Raw genomic sequence first — 20,329 nt, forward strand, 5'->3', positions numbered from 1 at the left:
TTATGTTGTGGCATGTAGGATCTTAGTTCTCCCATCAGGGGATGAACCTAGGCCCCTTGCTTTGGGAGCATGGAGTCTTAACCACTAGACTGCAAGAGTAGCCCCTGTTGCTGTTTTAGACAGGAGGGTAAATCTAGTTCTAGTTACTCCATGTTGGCTGGAAGCAGAAGTTGACTTCTTATTTATTATCACTATCAAATATTCTCTTTCTCTCCTGTCTTGTGTCAAGAAAGCGACTTTTCTTGTTTCTAATCTTGTCAACCACTAATTATGCACTATATTTATTTCTGTATCTTCTCAGTAAGCACCACTTTTGTTACTCACGATACACTCTCCATTCCCTATATTTTTCAGTTTGGTTTCTGTTTTAATTTCTGTCTCAAACATGAGATTCACTTGTGTTCTTCTATTTGAAACTGTAAGCTCACATTTTAGTTGTACTTGAATCTAGCATTATTTTAAAAATCACCGTAACATGATTTTATTTTTGTACTTAATTATTCCAATTCTTTGATTTATAAATTTGTCTCAGGAAGCAAAATTTCCTCTGAATTGAACAATATCCATTGATTTCATCTTGTGTTCAGTAACAGTAATCTAGTTATTCAGTAAAGGAAACATTTTGAAGTTCTTGTGGTGTGCAAAGTTGTATTTACTGTTGGATTAAGATAACTGGTAATAAATCATAAATACTAGCTTATTAGGGGAAATATGAGTCATGAATAATAAAAGGCAAAATCTTCTTGGTATTGTGTACAAATAATTTAATTTGTATCATTAACTTCAAATGTGCTGGAGTAAATGAGCATTTCTCTAAAATCCGCTCATCCCTTTGGGGAGCTTCTCCAAACTATTATTAAGTGAGGAGGCAGTCTATGCAGAAGATATTCAGGGAAATATTCAGGAATTTGTAATCCTTACAGATAATAAATAACAATGGGAGCAAGAGTGAGTTTGACCAAAAGGTTGCTTAATCCTTTGGGTTTGGACATTTGTTTCTATTTCAGTTGCTGTATCAACATATAAGCTTACAGAATTTTAGATGCACAGATGATTTTGTCAGCAGCCTGAGAGATTCTAATCATTGGCAGCAAGGGTTTCAAAAATATAGGAAGTCCAGTTACAATCAGATTACTTCCTAAAGATACAATTTTACAATATTTCTTTGGAGTTAGGAACACATAATGATACAATGTGATAATGTCCTGAGTTCTGTGGCCAAGTTTCAAATAATGTTGAAATAATGTATCTAAAATGGAAGATTTGATACCTAGAGTCCCTAAATCAGGACTACCTGCCCATTGATTGAATCTTTCAAATACTTTGCAAGATACTGAGGAAAAACAAATAGCCAAGTAATGATATTTGCTTAAGGCCAGCTGTGTTTTTCAGAGCAGTGCTATGTGTAGTAACTGAGTGGTTTTTCAAGGCACTCATGAAAATTAACCAGATCAGTTTGATATTGTCATATACTTGCCAGTATATAGCCAGTTCAACCAAAAAATTTTGGTCCCCTTTCTCTCTAATAGTTTTCCTACCTTTTCAAAGCTCCCACCCACTGATGAAGCAAAGGTCCTGTTCATTAACCTCTTTATGCTGACTATGCGCACAGCGACCCTCTTCATTGGGTAGGACTGTGCAATTGCCATCAAAGTGCTTTAACAATTTAGCGCCACTTAAGCAGCGGCATTTTTTTAACCTTCTCATCTTCAGCTTTGAGTGCTGGAGATAATGCAGAAAACTGCCTTTTGAAGTTATATTGAACTCACTGACTTCCATCAGAAGCGTATCAGTAGTTGCAAACGTTACAGTGTAAATTAAATCCTTGAAGAGTCTGAGCCATTTGCAACACTGGAAAGCGAGATGCTAAGGATTTTTTATTGCTTGGAATCCCTAAGCTCAAAATGTCTTTGTCTTTGGTGTGTATTTGAATACTCTATCTTGATTTTCCATGGCACTCTAAAATTGCTTCGCAAATAGAGAAAAGTCAGATATTTAATGCTAGAGATATTCTATAGAACTCAAGAATACCTAAAATTATCTAGTACTAATTTATTAATGTTTAATTAGAATTGATTTATAACACGGGTAGCATCGCTACAAGGATGCATCTTTGCCACTGTTGATAAATGTTCAAATTACTACTTTGAAGAACTTACCAATTTTTGATTTATCTGATTTGGGAGACTGAAAAAAAAAATTGTATCATGAACTATATAGTAAAGAAAATACTTTTACATTCAAAGATCCAAAGGGACAAAGAAAAAGATAGAATGGAAACATGTATGGTCTAACTTAAACATTGGCAATTTTTCTCTAAAAGGGCCAGACAGCAAATACTTTAGACTTTATGGGGTCATCAGATCTCTGTGTTAGTTTCCTAGGGTTCCAGTAACAAAATATCGCAAATTTGGTGTCTTAAACCAACAGAAATTCATTCTTTTGACTCTAGAGGCAAGAAGTATGGAATTGAGGTGTTAGAAGAGCCATGCTCCCTCTGAGATTCTAGGGAGAATCTGTTCCATGCATCTGTCTGGCTTCTGCTGGTTGCTGGCAGCCCTTGGCATCACTAGGCTTATTTCAATCTCTGCCTCCATCCTCACCTGGCCTCCTTTCTCGTTTGTTTGTAATTCTTTGTATCCAAACGCCCCTCTTCTCTCTGTATAAAGAAACCAGTCATTGAAGTTGGAGCCCATGCGAATTTAGCATGATCTCATTCTAACTCTATTATAACTATTAATACAAAGACTATATTTCTAGATAAGGTCACATTCACAGGTACAAGGGGCTAGGACTTGAGCATATATTTTGGGGGAACTGCAATTTAATTCACTACAGTCTCTGTTGCAATCACTCAATTATGTCTTTTCAGCAGGAACACAGTCCAGGAGAATACATAAACAAACATATGTGCTGCGTTCCAGTAAAACTTTATTTACAAAAACAGGTCATGGGTCAGATTTGGTCAAGGGACTAGTTTTCCAATGCCTCGTCTAACTAATTGAAACAAAACTGCAGCAGAGAAAGAAACTAGTTTTCCCTGGCATTAGTCAGTTTATTTTTAAAGTATAAAAATGCATATATATTTGTATAAATAGCAGTGTGTATACATGCTCAGTCACTCAGTTGTGCTTACCTTTTGTGACCCCATGGACTGTAGCCCACCAGATTTCCTCTGTTCATGGAATTCTCCAGCAAGAATATTGGAGTGGGTTGTCATTTCCTACTCCAGGAGATCTTCCTAACCCCAGGATCAAACCTGCATCTCCTGCATTGGCAGGCAGATTCTTTAGCACTGCACCATGCGGGAAGTCCTGTATATGGCGATACTTATTTTTAAAAAGCTGTCAATTTACGGTGACAGATGGAAGCTTTATGATGACCTCAAATCCCCAAATTCTATTACCAAAGATGCTTAAATTACAATATTTTTGGTCAGTGAAATGCTTTTTGATGATCATACAATTATAAGAGTCTACATAAACCTTTCCTCCAAAGAGAGCAAGACTGTTTTGGAAACAAGATTTTCCTTTAACTCAGGTATATTTATTCACTGCATTACAAAAAAAATGTATTTGTTTCCCTCACTATGCATGTGTTCCCTGAGGGCAGGGATGTTGTTTGATTCAGTGATACGTTCTCAGCATATTAGTCATTCAATAAATATTTATCTAAAGTAACTGTTGTTTGTTGGAATAACAAGAGTGAGTTGGTGGGTTACTGTTTTATTCCTATTGTATAAAAATACTCCTGTCACCATACCTTGAAATTATTTATTGTCTTAAATAGAAAGGAAAGCTACATTAAGGGAAATCCAATTTCTATTAAAAGCTATTGGAAGGATTGGTAAAGAGAAAAATGGAGTAATGAATCAGCAGGGGTCAGTGAAAAACATTCGTCTTTTTAAATCAGAAGGGGTCAGTGAAAAAATTCATCTTTTTAAAATAGGATTCATCAAAAAGAAGACAAAGGTAGGGATTTCAAGATACATTTCAACAACTAAGCTAAAATATTAGCAACTCCTTTTAAGTGCCCAGCTCAAATCATAGCAGAGACATATGAAACTCCATGTGGAGTAGCTGTCAGTATGGGAGGGTGGGATTTTGTTCAGTTGGAGAGATGGCAGGAGGAATATCCAAATTTTTCACGCAGAGGCTCTGGAACTCTGGGGTCATTCCAGCTTAGAGTTTTCCCCATCTCCTCATCACTGGATAGAAGGCAGAAGTGAGAAAGTGAAAAGTATTAGGAGCTGTAATTTTGCTCAGAAAGAATTGAGACTTGTTGACAGTCGGCACAGATGTCAGCTGAGCCACTGTCAGTGAATCAGAGTTAGCTATGAGACTCCATGTTGGAAGCACAAGAAAGAGCAGGGTAATGTACATCCTGGCGGCTGAGGTTGAAGAGACAGGGAGAGACTGCTTGGGAGAAGGGCTTTACAAGTGGAAGAAAGTAGCTATATATGAGTCCCAGCACTAAGGACGTGGAACCCCAGAGAAAGACCAGGGGCCGCTGGGACTCAACTGTTTCAAGTTGATTATGGAATTAGTCAAGTAAAAAGTGAGTTTAGGAAAGGAGTGGGGGTAGGGAAAGGCCTGAGAGCTGAAGACAAGGCCTTTGGGGACCTTCAGATTAAAAGGAGAGACAAAATGAGAAAGAATAAAGACAAAGGAGGACCAATTAAAATGTGGATCAGCCCTGGGCCACTCTCCCTCTCCTGGGCTCACATCTTCAGGGACAGAGGCTTTTCTGCCCACCTTAACCCCTGTCAGGAAATTCAAGAAAAAGAGTAGGTAGGCAAAGAAACACTATTCATTCACCTTGCTTCTTCTGACTCATTCTTGCTACTGGCTCTTGCAAGAAACTACCCCATCAAATTAGCTACTCAAATTGCCTTAAATATCAAGATAGTGCTGCTTCAATGCATTTTCTCAAGAGGAAATGCTTTTGAAGGAGAGGAATAGGAGAGAAAGATCCACTTTTGCCACCAGTCAAGACATGTAGGTCCTTAACACATGATACCTGTGCCCTCTGAAGGAAATGTCTGTAAAATAAAATAAAATAAATGTTCGGTGCACTTAACAAAGTTTCACTTCTAAGAAGCTCCCAATTTTCTCTTGTTCTTAAAAAAAAAGATTAAAGAAATAAAAGTAGTATTTTTTTTTAAAGAAAATTTTTTCGTGAATAAAGAAAATGTGGCAGGAGAAAACTTTTCCATTATGGAAAATTTAGAAAACATTGAGGCCAGTTTTTAGCTAGCTTCTGGATCAAGATTTGACCTTGAGCTTATTTTGTGTGTGTGTGTGTATTAAGGTGATGGAGAAGGAAATGGCAACCCACTCCAGTAATCTTGCCCGGAGAATCCCATGGACAGAGGAGCCTGGTGGGCTGCTATCCATGGGGTCAGAAGAGTCAGATATGACTTAGCAACTAGATCATCATTAAGGTGAAGATTCGATGTAGTAGCTTCAACAGGGACTCATAACACTCATTACCAGAAAGTACGCCTCACTTCCTGATGAGACAGGACACCTTAAACTGATTTCACCAGTGTTCATTTCTGGGGGAAAGTGAGTTTCCACCATATGCAATAACACCCTTCCCTCCTACCATTCTCCAGGTTAAGGAGGCCATCGGGTTTTAGATGAACATAATGCTGACAGAGGATGAGATGGTTGGATGGCATCACCAACTCAATGGACATGAGTTTGTGTAAGCTCTGGGAGTTGGTGATGGACAGGGAAACCTGGTGTACTGCAGTCCATGGGGTCGCAAAGGGTCGGATACGACTGAGTGACTGAACTGATGCTGACGTCATGCCACCTTTTATCTCCACAGGCAGACCACTGAGGATGGACCCCTGAGCCAACCCGGCCACAGCCAGGACTGATGTGCCCCCGGAAGGAATGAAGTATGGATGTGAAGGAACGGCGGCCCTACTGCTCGCTGACCAAGAACCGCCGGGAGAAGGAGCGGCGCTATACGAACTCCTCGGCAGACAACGAGGAGTGCCGGGTTCCCACGCAGAAGTCTTACAGCTCCAGCGAAACCCTGAAAGCCTTTGATCACGATTCCTCACGGCTGCTTTACGGAAACAGAGTAAAGGATTTGGTTCACAGAGAAGCGGATGAGTTCTCCAGACAAGGTAGGTAGGTCTTTGTCCAAGTGAAACGGCGGGCACGCTTAGTTCGCGCTAACTTGCTAGTGTCAGGATGCCATGATTATTTTCTTAGATTGATGTTCTAGCATCTGATTCAGACTTTGAGATGTTAGGTGATCCCAGAGTCTTCCACGTTAGAGGTGGAAAGCCACCCAGACACAAGTCCTTCCTGCACACAGTCAGAGTGTTGGAACATAAACTATCTGGGCACCTCCTAGGCTCAGGAAGATGCTCACAGACAGTGTTTTTCTAGTTAGAATTGGTGTAAGGAGAACAGAACTGTCGGTGAGGAAACCCATCTTTATTCTTTCTCTGGATCATCTCCTGATCCATCCAGCCCAGCTGCTTCTGAGTGTTTATAGGAGAACCTGCTTCAGAAGAGTTCCATTTTGTCACTCAAGGGCAATCTAGGTCATTAAGGTTAAAACATCCTAGTTTCCCATAATATAATCTGTTATGGTTTGATCATTCACATTTATTTGTGGAACATTTTTACACTCTTGTTTTCTGCCTGCGTGTTCAACCAGTGAAGCAGTGACTGCTGTAACTTGACCTCACAATCCTAACCCTTCTGATATCCAACCGTTAAAGACAGTAGCTTCTTTAAAGTTAGCATAAGTGTTAGTTGCTCAGTTGTGTCTGACTCTGTGCGACCCCATGAACTGTAGCCCACCAGGGTCCTCTGTCCATGGAATTCTCCAGGCAAGAATACTGGAGTGGGCTGCCATTTCCGAACAGGGAAATCTTCCTGACCTATGGAACAAACCCGGGTCTCCTGCATTGCAGGCAGATTCTTTACCATCTGAGCCTGGGAAGTGTACATAGAGACATTCTGTTTCTTCTAACATAGTCTTGAGATATGTGCAACATCACTACTAATAAAATCTCCTTGCTCCTGCATTGTACACTTACCCATAGCTTAGCCTCACTTAGCAAATTGCATCAAGAAATGAGGAAAAATAAACTTCAAAATAAAGAATATATTCATTCTTTTCTAGTCACCTTACAGAAAATGTGACTCAGTTTGATCCTGAGCAGGAACAAATTTCAAAAAAAGTAATAATGCAATAAATCATTCAAAAATTTGAAAAATTTTGCATGTTTTTTTCCTTCTCTGCATTGTGAAAAGAGCCATACTAACTAGATTGAAATAGCGTTCCTTCACCTAAAACCAGTTTATGTCAAGACGACTTATCTGATTTACCAAAGGGAGATTTTTTCCCCCCACTTACTGCCTAAATTTTTTCCTTCCCCCACCTGCCTTACTAATTACATGTATCAAATTGCATGAAAGAGGACAAAATTGTTTAACAGTTTTAATCCAGTTTTTAGAGGAAATATGGAACACATATTTGAGATAGGTACTCTTGCTAAATTGAAGGTCTTGAGCTTGTTGTCCAAGGAAAAGTGAAAGTGAAGTCACTCAGTCGTGTCCGACTCTTTGCGACCCCGTGGACTGTAGCCTACCAGGCTTCTCCAGGGATTCTCCAGGCAAGAATACTGGAATGGGTTACTATTTCCCTCTCCAGGGGATCTTCCCGATCCAAGGATCGAATCCAGGTCTCCCGCATTGGAGCCAGACGCTTTAACCTCTGAGCCACCAGGGAAGCCCCTGTTGTCCAATGGGCGATCATTCTAAACCCGATTTTTTGTTTCATGTTGTCTATACAGCTACTGTAGATTATCAGGGTATATTTTTCACCAATTGCAAAAATAGGAGGTACTGTAGACATGCAGGTAATGGGAGCCTGATGAAGTCTTGCCTTTTATAACGAAAATAACTGTGTAGTGACCTATTGGGGAAAAAAATACCTTGTGGAATACTATTAGAGAAAAAAGCTGCAAATGTGGCATGATGCACCCAGGAAACACATCCCCACCCCAAGCAGCCGTTTAGTTTTGGCACAGAAAAGGATGCTTAACAGGTTAAAAATAGCGAGCTGAAATTTTCACCTCCCAGGCAGCGTTAATCCAGTGCAGACTGTTGTTGATGACATGGCGAGACCATCTGTGGAAACCCTGGAACCTTAGACTTAGGGGACCAGGCAGTCCTATTACCCGGCTCCTTGCCAGCCAAGGACTAGAGCGGGAAGGGGCCGGAGGAAAGAGACAGAGAGCCGGGCCGCTGACAGAGGCCTCCTGTCAGGAGAGACTGAGGGGAATAGTGCGAGGAGGGTGAAGAGCAGAAGGGAAAGGAAAAGCGAAAGTGCAGCGTGTGCTGGTGCTACAGCGCACTCGACATGTTCACAAATCAGATCATATTAAAATCGTAAATGGAACGCACCGCTATTTACAGCCAAGGCGTGCTGACTCCTTACCTCGCTGCCGTCTATGTGCTGGGAGGTGTGGGCACCATCACTGAAGTCTCCCAGACCCTTGGGAGGTGGGGCCCGAGAGCAGGATCCTTTCGCAAGTTGAGACAGTCAAGCCTGGAGGCCTGAGATCCCATGGTCAGTGAGGGCCCCACGGGGACTTGAACCCGGGGCCATCTACCTCCAGTGCTCAGGCTTCTAACCTCTGTGCGTTTGCTAAAGCAGAAAGCAGGCAATTTAGTGTCATCCTTGCCCTGCAGTTTTGTGCAGTCAATTTTAGCCAGCTTTGATGGTACTGAAAGGAGGAGACTGAAGACATATGTAAAAAATAAAACTAACGTGATTTTGTGATTGGGTGGATGAGGATGGGGTCGGGGAGAGAACTATTGCAAATGCTTTTTCTTCCCTGTGGTTTGATACAGGGAATGCTTATAGCAGGAGCGGTAGGTGAGGAAGGGAACAAGTCAAATCTGCTCTCAGATTATGTTTCCCGAGCAAGAGTAATGAAACCTCCTCCCCAGCCTTCATTTTCTTTGAACCTGACAAATGTCAGTTTTTCCTCCCTGACTATTATGCTGTGGGATTAATTATTTAATTGACAAAATGTGCTTCCTGCCACAGCTCTTGACATCATACACATAATAAAAATGAAAGATTAAAAATATTAATAGTAGCCAAAGATCATTGAATCCCTTCCAAAGAATTATGCTAATTGAGCTTGTCCGTGGAGTTCTAAAACACCTTGTCAGTCCAGACCCACTTCTTTGAATGACATGAGAAAATGTGCCTTCAGCTGGAGGAAGGGATAAAGAGAGAACCCACCCCTACCCCCGGAGGCTCAGTGGTAAAGAATTCGTCTTGCCAATGCAGGAGACGCAGGTTAGATCCTTGGGTTGGGAAGACCCCCTGGAGAAGGAAATGGCAACTCACTCCATTCACATCCTGGGAAATCCATGGACAGAGGAGCCTGGCAGGCTACAGCCTTTGGGGTCACAAAGAGTCAGATATGACTTAGCAACGAGACAACAACAACCCATTAATTTGATTACATAGAAAAATCAAATCTAGAAATACAGTAATTTTAATCAACTATTAAAAAAAAAACAGAAATACAATTTCCTTATTTTTATCAACCAATTTTATGGTCAATTCTCAAACTTGGTTTTAATCATTTTTATGGCTTTACTGACTGGTAGGTGACTATTTTAAGTTATATGTTCTATTTAGATACTGTAAAGCTGAGGATGGCTTCCTTTTTACAGTGAAGTGTAATTTGACTGGATCTTACACAGATCTCTTTTTGTCTCCCCTTTTAAATCTCTCCTTGTGGTTTATTGGATGATGGAAAGAGTTGTCTTTTAGCAGCTGTGGAGCTCACTGTAGGTGTGTTGCAGTTTGGCTAATAGTGGGTTCTTTGGCATCTTGGACACTATTTTCTTTGATTCATTTTTGAAGGGAATTTATCCCATCAGATGTGAGACAGATTTCTTATGAAACAGCTGCATAAGATCATCCCCAGTTTTTAGAGAAGTGATAAAATATCTTCTTTTCGGCACTATGTACATTGCCTGTAATGTTCTTGACCACACGAGAAACCTCATCAATCCAACGCAGAATGTTGGCCCTGAAGGTGAATTTTGAAATGAGGTGACATCTGGAAATGGGAACACTTTTGTTCCACAGAACTATAAGCCTGAAAAAAAGAAAAAGAAAATCACCTCTGAGATAATCTTAACCCAAAGTATTTATCTGTTAGTCAGCCATTGGGTTTAAGGTTGTGAATCTCAGGATTTTAAAATGAAAAGATTACCATTTACTTTTCTGTTATACAATGTCAGTGGGAAGGAAGGCTATCTGTTCTTACATCTGAAAAGCAGACAGCATTATGTTTGTGTTTGTACCACACCTGAAATCAAAATAGAGAATCCACTTATAGTGTAGGGAAGGGAAGGATGGAGGTAGATAGACAGGCCAATACTCTCTGACTTCCGAGAGTGGCTCACATGCTTTCCTGACCACTTGCTTCTGGTCCCGGAAACTTTCCACTCTCCTCACTGCTGCTCTGGGATTTGTCTTCTCTTCCTGCTCATCGTCAGCAGTCCCTGGCTCCCATGGACATGACTTCTCACCTCGAAACATGGCTGGTCCAAGGCCAGTAGGTAGGTCCCACAAGCCCCAAAGCCTCCCACTGCTCTTTCTTAGAGGGTTGCATCCTGAGTCCCAATCCTTTTATATAAGATTCCAGATGCTAGCCTCCTCTATTACCACAGAACTCTCTTCTGTGAAACAAAAGGACGTTTAGAGGAGCAGTGTGAGTCCCCCTGTAAATGTGCATCCAGGATTCTGGAATAAGGGTGGCTTGATGGTGCCTCATCCTCCCATCTCCAGCCAATTCTTTACCTCCCCTGAGCTGAGCAGTGATATGGGTGCAGATGAGGTCTAGAACCTTCTTCAGGTCCTGATGGTCAGAGCTCATGCAGGTGCTTTCCTTGTGGGGCCAGATGAAAGCTCCAAAGCGGGTGCAGCAATTTCAACAAATTGAGAGCAGAAAGACAGCCCAGTGGGAAATGGCTTGAAGAGACAATTCACAGAGGAGCAAATTCAAGTGGTCAGTGAACATATGAAGAAGTCATCAGTTTTCTTATTAGTCTGAGAAAGGCAGTAGCCCGTCCTGAGTACCCCCCCTTTCAGGTCCCAAATGATGATGATAGAGCAAATGTGAAATGTACAAGAATCACTATAAGGGAAACCTTTTAAAAAGACTAGAAATAAAACTCCTTTCCTATCAGCAAAATCCAATAGCTGGAAGAAACTAGTACGGAAATTAAGTGGTCCAAAAATCTCATCAGAAGAGAGAGGGGAGAAACGGTTACAGAATAGAGCTTTAGCGGAGGGAATAATTTGCATTCTTGCGTTCATGCAAGAATGCTGTCTTGCATTCATGTAATAATGAAAAATAAGTATTTGAGTATGAATGTCAGGAAAGGGAAGATAGTCATTAGTGAAATGAAGAAAAGCACAATAGACTTACCTAATTAGCAGGGGGGAAAAGGAATGAATAGCAGTCTGATCACTTTAGCAAAAACAGCTCCAAGGAAAAAGAGGAAATGAGTAAAATCAGGAAAAACCATAAAACAAGATGGAAAAAGGGAACTCTATATATGACATATTACATGAAATGAAAATACACTGAATTTTTACAGAAACTATCCAGTTGATGTATAAGTGTTACTGGTACTTATATGAAACAGACTTGAGAGGGTAGGTAAAAAGTGGTTGAGAATGGAGAGATACATATAAAGAGATATTAGGTAAATACAAACAAATAAAGTAGGAACAGCAGTATTAATATCGGGAAAGGTGGAATTGACAATTAAGAAGACTAAACAGGATAAAGAGGACCAGTAAGTAAAAGATAACAGACAAGAGGATGGACATTCTTAAATGCATACATTAAACAATATAGTAGCTAAATTTATGAAGCGAAAGCTTTTGGGAGAAAGAAGGTTATTAAAATATACTTACTGTGGAATATTATAGTTCACCTTCTTCAGAAACAGATCTAAAAAGACCAGCAAAAAGAAACTTATTATGTTTCTTTACTATGTACCTTAGAAAGATGTAAGATATCTGGAAAACAAAGAAACCAAAAGGAAATGGGAAGAAGTAGATGATCATGATAAATTAGAGACACACAAAAAGTTGATTATTTAAAAAGGCAAAGAAACCAGAAAGCATCTGATGGTCCTGGTTACAGAATAACGAGATCAAAAACAAGGAGAGACACTGAAGACATTGTAATAACTAAAAGGATCTGCTCCAAACAATGCATTTTTTTTAATCTAGAGAAATTTATTTTTTCTTAACAAAATATGATCGACCCCAAGTTATTTCAAAACAGGGAGAAAACTCGTCAGAATCGATCATCTCAGAAGAGATTAGAAAAGTGATTAAGAGGGGCATCATTAAAAAGTACCAGATAGCTTCCCGTGGCTTCCCTGGTGGCTTAGTCAGTAAAGAGTCTGCCTTCAAGCCGGAGACCTGGGTTCAATCCCTGGGTCGAGAAGACCCCCTGGAGAAGGAAATGGCAACCCACTCTAGTATTCTTGCCTGGAGAATTCCATGGACAGAGGAGCCTAGTTGGCTACTGTCCAGGGAGTCATGAAGAGTTGGATTCAACTGAGTGACTCACTTTTACCAGCTAGGTTCCTAGTTGAATTTTATGTAATCTTCACACTACAGGCAAGTGCAAAGTTAAGAAAGCTATTCAACACCAAAAAAAAGAAAGAAAAGAAAGATGGAAAGCACTTAGAATCATATTGTGATATTGACACAACCTTAATAACAAAACTTGATTAACTTAGTACAAAAAGAAGCTATCTAGACCAAAATTCCTTCTCAATATGTACATAAAAATTCTAAATCTTTGTATGTAAGAATCTAGAAATGATTAAAAGGATAATAGTCTGGGCTAGGTTAACCAAGTGGTTCCTAATCCTTGGTGGTGATGCAAGGATTTTTTTCAGTGTTAGGAAACCTATTAACATAATTAAATTAATAAATCAATGTAGAAAAGCATGATCTTATCACTAGATGATGAAGTGGTTTGAGGTAAAAATTTTAAAGCTATTCCTTCTTAAAATAAAGCTCACTAAGTAAACAAGAAGGAAAAACACATAAATATGTTAATTGTATAAGATTATCAAAAAAGTTGAACAGCATTTTAAAGGGTAAGATCCTAGGACCATTTCCATTAAAGTCAGTAACACAAGAAAGGCTCATCTACCCTCACAATTACTATGCAAAATTGTTTAGACTTTTTAGCAATTGTATAAGAAAAGAAAATGAAACAATTGATATATATTTGGGGAAACATTGAAACTCGCACTTCTGTTGAATACATGATTGACTTTGTATGTGCAAAACCCATTTGAAATAAAAAACATTAAATATTTGAAGCAAACTGGTACTTGGGTAAATAGAGGATAAACATATAGACCCCACTGGTAGTGTATGTAGCACAATAGTTAAGAGCATAGACTCTGGATGTAGATGATATGGGTTTCAGACCCACATCTTTCACTCATTAATTGCATGGCAAGGTACCCGATTTTGGCCAAGTAACTTGCTTGAATGAATTACTTAATTTATCTGTACTTCAGTTTTCTTCTATGCACATTGTGCTTTAGCTTTCAAGCTTATTGAGGATGAAATGAGTTAATATATATAAACTACTTATTAATAGAACAATTGCCTGATGCATGTTATATACCACTTCTAAATATTTATTAAACAATCATTGGCTAAATTTGGAAGTCAGAAAAAATATCTTACCACAATGTTAGCAAACACTATAAAGTTCTTTGGAATAAATTTTACAAGAGCTGTATGGGACCTAATAAGAACAGACCCATAAATATTATTGTGAGACATAAAACAAGATCTGACTAAATGGAAAGAGAGTCAGTGTTTTCAGATGGGAAGACAGACATCATAAAAATATCAGTTCTACCAAAATAAATGCATAGAAGTCAAGGCTTATGTTTAATTTGAAAATGTGATCTTAAAATTTGTGTGGAAAAATAAATGTCAAAAATAGCCAAAAATATATTCAACAGTGAGAATAAAGTGCCCTTACCATACATTTAAAAAAATTCTAGGAAGCCATGTAATCACATCTATAAGACATTGGCATAAATGAAAACAAGTCGATCAGTGAAGTAGACTAACATTTCAGAAATAGATCCTAGTATATAGGGAACTTTAGCATAAAACAAAAAATGGCTTTTCTATTCAGTGTAATTTGATAAATGGTGCTGGCACAACTGGCTATCCATCTGGAAGAATATAAAATTGGACCCATATCTTTCAGCATATTCAAAAATAAATTAAGATGGATTAGAGACAAATGTAAAAAATAAAGCAGTAAGAATTCTAGAAGTTCATTTGAGACACTGAGTAAAGTAGGAATTACTTGATCCATTAGTAGCAGAAAGCTCCAAAAACAATCATTTAAACACCTAACAGAATGATTTTCTAACAAAGCAAGAAGTCCAAAGGTAGATTGTCCAGGGCTCAAAGATGCCGTCAAGGACCCAGATTATTTCTGCTTTTTTTTTTTGCTCAGTCATCCTTAGCATGTGGCCTTTGTCCCACGGATCCCCAGATGTTTGCTGCATTTTCATATTCCTGTTGAAATAGAATAAAAGCCAAGATGAGAAGCACTTCTCTCCATTGGACTATTTCTTTTTACTCCCCAAAGACATCTTCCCGCATCTCTTTTTCAGAACTTGTTATACTTGGCTACACTTAGCTGCATGAGAAGAGGGAACATTTACTATTTTTGCCTTCCAGCTTCTATAACAGAGGCAGGCAAGGAAAAAGTGGTTGTGAATCTATACAGCCCACCCCAGGGACTTTGTGTACATTCCAAGGATAGAGGAGACTGTTCTAATAGAAATTAAAAGTCCAGAAAGAAAAGCCTTATATGATTTTTTTTAAATTTTATTTTATTTTTAAACTTTACATAATTGTATTAGTTTTGCCAAATATCAAAATGAATCCGCCACAGGTATACATGTAAATCTTGCATATAAAAGATAAATAAAAGTAAAAATACCATGAACAAAATTATCATGTTGGGAAATATATTTTTAATCCATGTGACAGATAAAAGGTATATACACATATATATAATAAATGAAGAGTAACTTTGCAATTGAAAACAGAAAGACAACCCAAGGGGAAATGGCTTGAATAGAAAATTCACAGAAGAGCAAATTCCAGTGGTCAGTGAACTTATGAAGAGGTCATCAGTTTTCCTTTTAGTCTGAGAAGGGCAGTAGCTCATCCCGCATCCCCCTGCACAGTTCGTGTCCTAGCTCCACTCATTGAGCATTCATGAACCAGGTGCCCACCACTGATTTGCTCAGGACGTTCCTCCCAGCTTGGTAAGTAGAAAATGAATGGGAGAAGCAACTGTAGAGACAGGTGTTCCTATTTGGAATTCTGAACACATTGTTTTTTTCAAAAAGGTAGGCTTGTACACTGAAGTCACACACTAGAGTGTTCTTCCATCCAGATGACTTAATATACTTGCATGTTTTACCCGGGCTTCCTCCGTATTGTTTTCATGGAAAAGTATATACTGATCCATTATCAACTTCTGAACACAATACATTGATTCCTAAACCAAAAACGTGCTGTACAACTGAAGTTTTGGCTTAGGAAGAAAGTAAAAAAAAAATTAGAGTTTGTATTTCAGTGGGGTTATTAAAGGAAACCTGCCAGTTTTAAATCATCAAAGATCAAAGCCAAAGATCATCCTTGTCTTGGAACCATAGGCGTGGAGAGGGAAAAGCACCTTCCTAGATAGGCAGACACTGTTGCTTATGTTCATTCTGTCCTGATGGTTGGTTTTCAATTCAGGATGAATTCCAGGCATGGTAGGAGCATGGCACAGTGTTTCTGATTTAGTGTAGGGATGAAATATAAACCAAATAAAGGAAATTTTAACCCTGTGATCCATACTTTTTTGGGGGGTTTTCCCTGGTGGCCCAGATGGTTAAAGAATCTGCCTGTAATGCTGGAGACCCAGGTTCAATCCCTGGGCTGGGAAGATCCCTTGGAGAAAGAAATGGCAATCCACTCCAGTATTCTTGCCTAGAGAACCCCATGGACAGAGGAGCCTGGTGGGCTACAGGGGTCCGTGGGGTCATGAAGAGTCGAACATGACTGAGCTAGTAACAAACATATACCCATACTTTTACTAAGGTTTATTCCTCCTTCTTGGACTCTTGACAATGTTGTTCTCAGCTTTGTTTCATAGGCCACTGTGTTGCCTTCTTTCTGCCTCTGTGTAACCTTACGGATGGGAGATTTCTGAGATCCTCCAAATCTATTTTATAGATGAGGAAGACAGACATCTGGGCTTGTGAAAATGCTCACTCAGTCAACAGCTGGTGAGTTCCAGAGCCAGAAATTGTTGTCGTTCAGTCACCAAGTCGTGTCTGACTCCTTGCGAACCCACGTCACCAGGCTTCCCTATTCCTCACCATCTCCCGGAGTTTGCCCAAGTTCCTGTCCGTTGAATTGGTGATGCCATCCAACCATCTCACCCTCTGTCACCCCTTCTGTCTTCAATCTTTCCCAGCATCACAGTCTTTTCTAATGAGTCAGCTCTTCACATCAGGTGGCCAAAGTATTGGAGCTTCAGCTACAGCATCAGTCCTTTCAAGGAGTATTCAGGGTTGATTTCCTTTAAAATTGACTAGTTCGATCTCCTTGCTTTCCAAGGGACTCTCAAGAGTCTTCTCCAGCAACACAGTTCGAAAGCATCAGTTCTTCAGTGCTCTGCCTTCTGTATTGTTCAGCTCTCACATCCATAGATGACTACTGGAAAGACTGTAGACTTGACTACATGGACCTTTGCTGACAGAGGGATGTCTCTGCTTTTTAACACACTGTCTAGGTGTGTCACAGCTCTCCTTCCAAGAAGCAATCATCTTCTAATTTCACCTCTGCGGTCACCATCCGCAGTGATTTTAGAGCTCAAGAGGAAGATATCTGTCACTGCTTCTACCTTTTCCCCTTCTATTTGCATGAAGTGAAGGGAGAGGATGCCATGATCTGTTTTTTTTAATATTGAGTTTTAAGCCAGCTTTTTCACTCTCCTCCTTTACCCTCATCAAGAGGCTCTTTAGTTCCTCTTCACTTTCTGCCATTAGTGTGGTATCATCTGCATATCTGAGGCTGTTAATACTTCTCCCAGCAATCTTGATTCCAGCTTGTAACTCATCCACCCTGGCGTTTCACGTGATGTGCTCTGTGTATAAGTTAAATAAACAGGGTGACAATAAACAGCCTGTTGTACTCCTTTCTCAATCATGAACCAGTCAGTTGTTCCATACAGTGTTGTAACTGTTGCTTCTTGATGCACATACAGGTTTCTCAGGAGTCTGGTAAGACGGTCTGGTATTCCCATTTCTTTTAGTGTTTTCCACAGTTTTTTATGATCCACATAGTCAGAAGCTTTAGCGTAGTCAATGAAAGAGAGATAAATGTTTTTCTGGAATTCTCTTGCTTTCTTTATAATCAATTGAATGTTGGAAATTTGATCTCTGGTTCCTCTGCCTTTTTAAAATCCAACTTGAATGTCTGGAAGTTCTCGGTTCACGTAATACTGAAGCCTAGCTTGGAGGCTTTTACTTACTAGCATGGGAGATGAGTGCAATTGTCTTGTGGTTTGAACATTCTTTAATACTGCCTTTCTTGGGAACTGGGACGAGGATTGACCTTTTCTGGTCCTGTGGTCACTGCTGAGTTTTCCAAATTTGTTAACAGATTCAATGTAGTACTTTAACAGCATCATCTTTTGGGATTTGAAATAGCTCTGCTGGAATCCTGTCACCTCACTAGCTTTACTGGCAGCAGTGCTTCCTAAGGCCCACTTGACTTCATCCTCCACAGTGTCTGGCTCTGAGTGAGAGACTACACCGTCATGCTTATCCAGGTCTCTCGGATCTTTTCTTTACAGTTCTTCTGTGTATCCTTTCCATCTCTTCTTGATCACTTCGGCACCTGCATCTGTTAGGTTCTTTACCATTTCTGTGCTTTATTGTGCCCATCTTTGGAAGAAATGTTCCTTTGACGTTTCCAATTTCCTTAGAGAGATCTCTAGCCTTACCCTTTCTGTTTGGCAAGAAATAGAGTCAAAGCCTGTCATTTTTCTACTCTACTCTTTCACCTTCTAGCTTCCATGACTAAACCAAACCATCCTAAGAAAACCATAATAAAAGCCTTGAATATGCTTGAAACCTTGAAGTAAACGTAGATAGGTTAGAGAGGTCATAAAAAGGACAAAACATAAAAGAAAAAAAATTGAATTTCATCAAAATCAAAGCTTTTACTTATGAAAAAATACCTTTCAGAAAATGAAAAGGCAAGCTGCATTTTACATATTTTTGCATATTTATGTATGTATGCATGTGACAAGTATATGTACTATTATATATATATGTATATTTGACATATGCATACATATATGCCCATATATATATATATGTTGTATATGTCAAATGACTCTATATCTAGAATATATAAAGAGCTCCTATAAATCAGTAACAAGACTATCAATGCAATTTAAAAATGGACAAAATTCTTATAACAGAAACTATGCGGATGATACACAAATGTCTAATGAACACATGAAAAAGTGCTCAACGTCATTAAGCCATCAGGGAACTGAAAATTAAAAGTACAGTGAAATACTACCACTCACCCACTAGAAACTAAAATTAAAAACATTCACAGCACTAAATATCAGTGAAGATGTGGAACAAATGAATTCGCATACATTGTTGATGGGAGTGTAAAATGTAAATGGCAAGATTTGTTTAGAAACTGGCAATTTCTTATGTAAAGTTAAAAATAACATCTTCCCTTTTTCCCAGCAATTGATTTCCTAAGTATTTACATAAAACAAAAGAAACTTTATTTTCATAGTGACTTTATTAATAATGGGCCCAAACTAGAATGACCAAGTGAAATTATGTAACAAATTGTAGTATGTTCATGCAATAGATGGATCTTCCTGGTATTTCAGCTGGTAAAGAATCTGCCTGCAACAACAGGAGACCCCAGTTTGATTCCTGGGTTGGGACGATCCACTGGAGAAGGGATAAGCTGCCCACTCCAGTATTCTTGGGCTTCCCTTGTGGCTCAGCTGGTAAAGGATCCACCTGCAATGTGGGAGACCTGGGTTCCATCCCTGGGTTGGGAAGATCCCCTGGAGAAGGGAAAGGCTACCCACTCCAGTATTCTGGCCTGGAGAATTCCATGGACTGTATAGTCCATGGGATTGCAGCGTTGGACATGACTAAGCTACTTTTACATGCAATAGGACACAGCTTGGTAATAACAAAAATGAATTACTGGTACAAGCAACAGTGAGGAAGAACTCAAAAATATTCCACTAAGTGAAAGGATTCAGAGCAGATACTGCATGACTGTTTATATTAAGAGTAAGAACAAAAAAAAACCTCATCTGTAGCAAAAAGAAATCAGAACAGTGGTTGCCTGTGAAGATGGGATTGACTGTATGGATACAGGAAGGAACATTTTGGGCATGAGGGAGATGTGCCATATTTGGTTTGGGTTCATGGCAGATATCTGTTAAAACTCACTGAAGTATCCATTTGAAATTTGTGTATTTCACTGCATGTAGAATTTACCTAAGCAGTGACAATTTTTAAATTGTTGTTCAGTAGCTAAGTCTTCTCCAACTCTTCGCGACCACATGGACTATAGCAGTCCAGGCCTCCCTGTCCCTCACTATCTCCTAGGGTTCCCCAAGTTCATGCCATTGAATGGGTAATGCTATCCAGCCATCTCATCCTCTGCCACTCTCTTCTCCTTTTGCCTTCAATCTCAAAACCCCAAAACAAGACATTTCAAACAACTGTAGTTGAATATGGAAAGTTTGGGGTTTGCTTTCTCCTTTCTTCCTGCTTCAAGCCATTTCATTTGATCCTGGGACTGTCATATTGTCTCCACTGAACCACAACCACAGTCCTCTTAAAAACCACCTCTGCTGCCAATCTACTGTAGTGTTTTGCTGAGTAAAGACATTTTGATTATTAAGATTATAGCATTCCCAACCTATCCAGGCTTCCCTGGTAGCTCAATCGGTAAAGAACCCACCTGCCAATGCAGAAGACTCAGGTTTGATCCCTGGGTTTGGAAAATCTCCTGGAGAAGGAAATGGCAACCCACTCCAGTTTTCTTGCCTGGAGAATCCGAGGGACAGAGGAGCCTAGTGGGCTATTGTCCACAGGGTTGCAAAGAGCCAGACAGGACTGAG

General features: G+C 39.5%; 1 protein-coding gene across 15 annotated transcripts in view; it reads left to right on the plus strand.

Moving 5' to 3' along the window:
- Window positions 1-20,329, plus strand: part of TENM3 (teneurin transmembrane protein 3) — a 2,746,241-nt gene that overhangs the window by 2,288,221 nt on the left and 437,691 nt on the right. For 14 of the 15 annotated variants that reach the window (XM_027530163.1, XM_027530171.1, XM_027530173.1 and 11 more), the window contains one exon: window positions 5,836-6,142. In XM_027530163.1, the coding sequence (XP_027385964.1) occupies window positions 5,911-6,142 (232 nt within the window). In that variant the 5' untranslated portion in view covers window positions 5,836-5,910. Of the gene's footprint in view, window positions 1-5,693; window positions 5,710-5,835; window positions 6,143-20,329 lie in introns of those variants that run through there. The other variant, XM_027530167.1, reaches the window with a different exon arrangement.

This window comes from Bos indicus x Bos taurus, chromosome 27, assembly GCF_003369695.1.
Source record: "Bos indicus x Bos taurus breed Angus x Brahman F1 hybrid chromosome 27, Bos_hybrid_MaternalHap_v2.0, whole genome shotgun sequence".
NCBI classification, from domain to species: domain Eukaryota; kingdom Metazoa; phylum Chordata; class Mammalia; order Artiodactyla; family Bovidae; genus Bos; species Bos indicus x Bos taurus.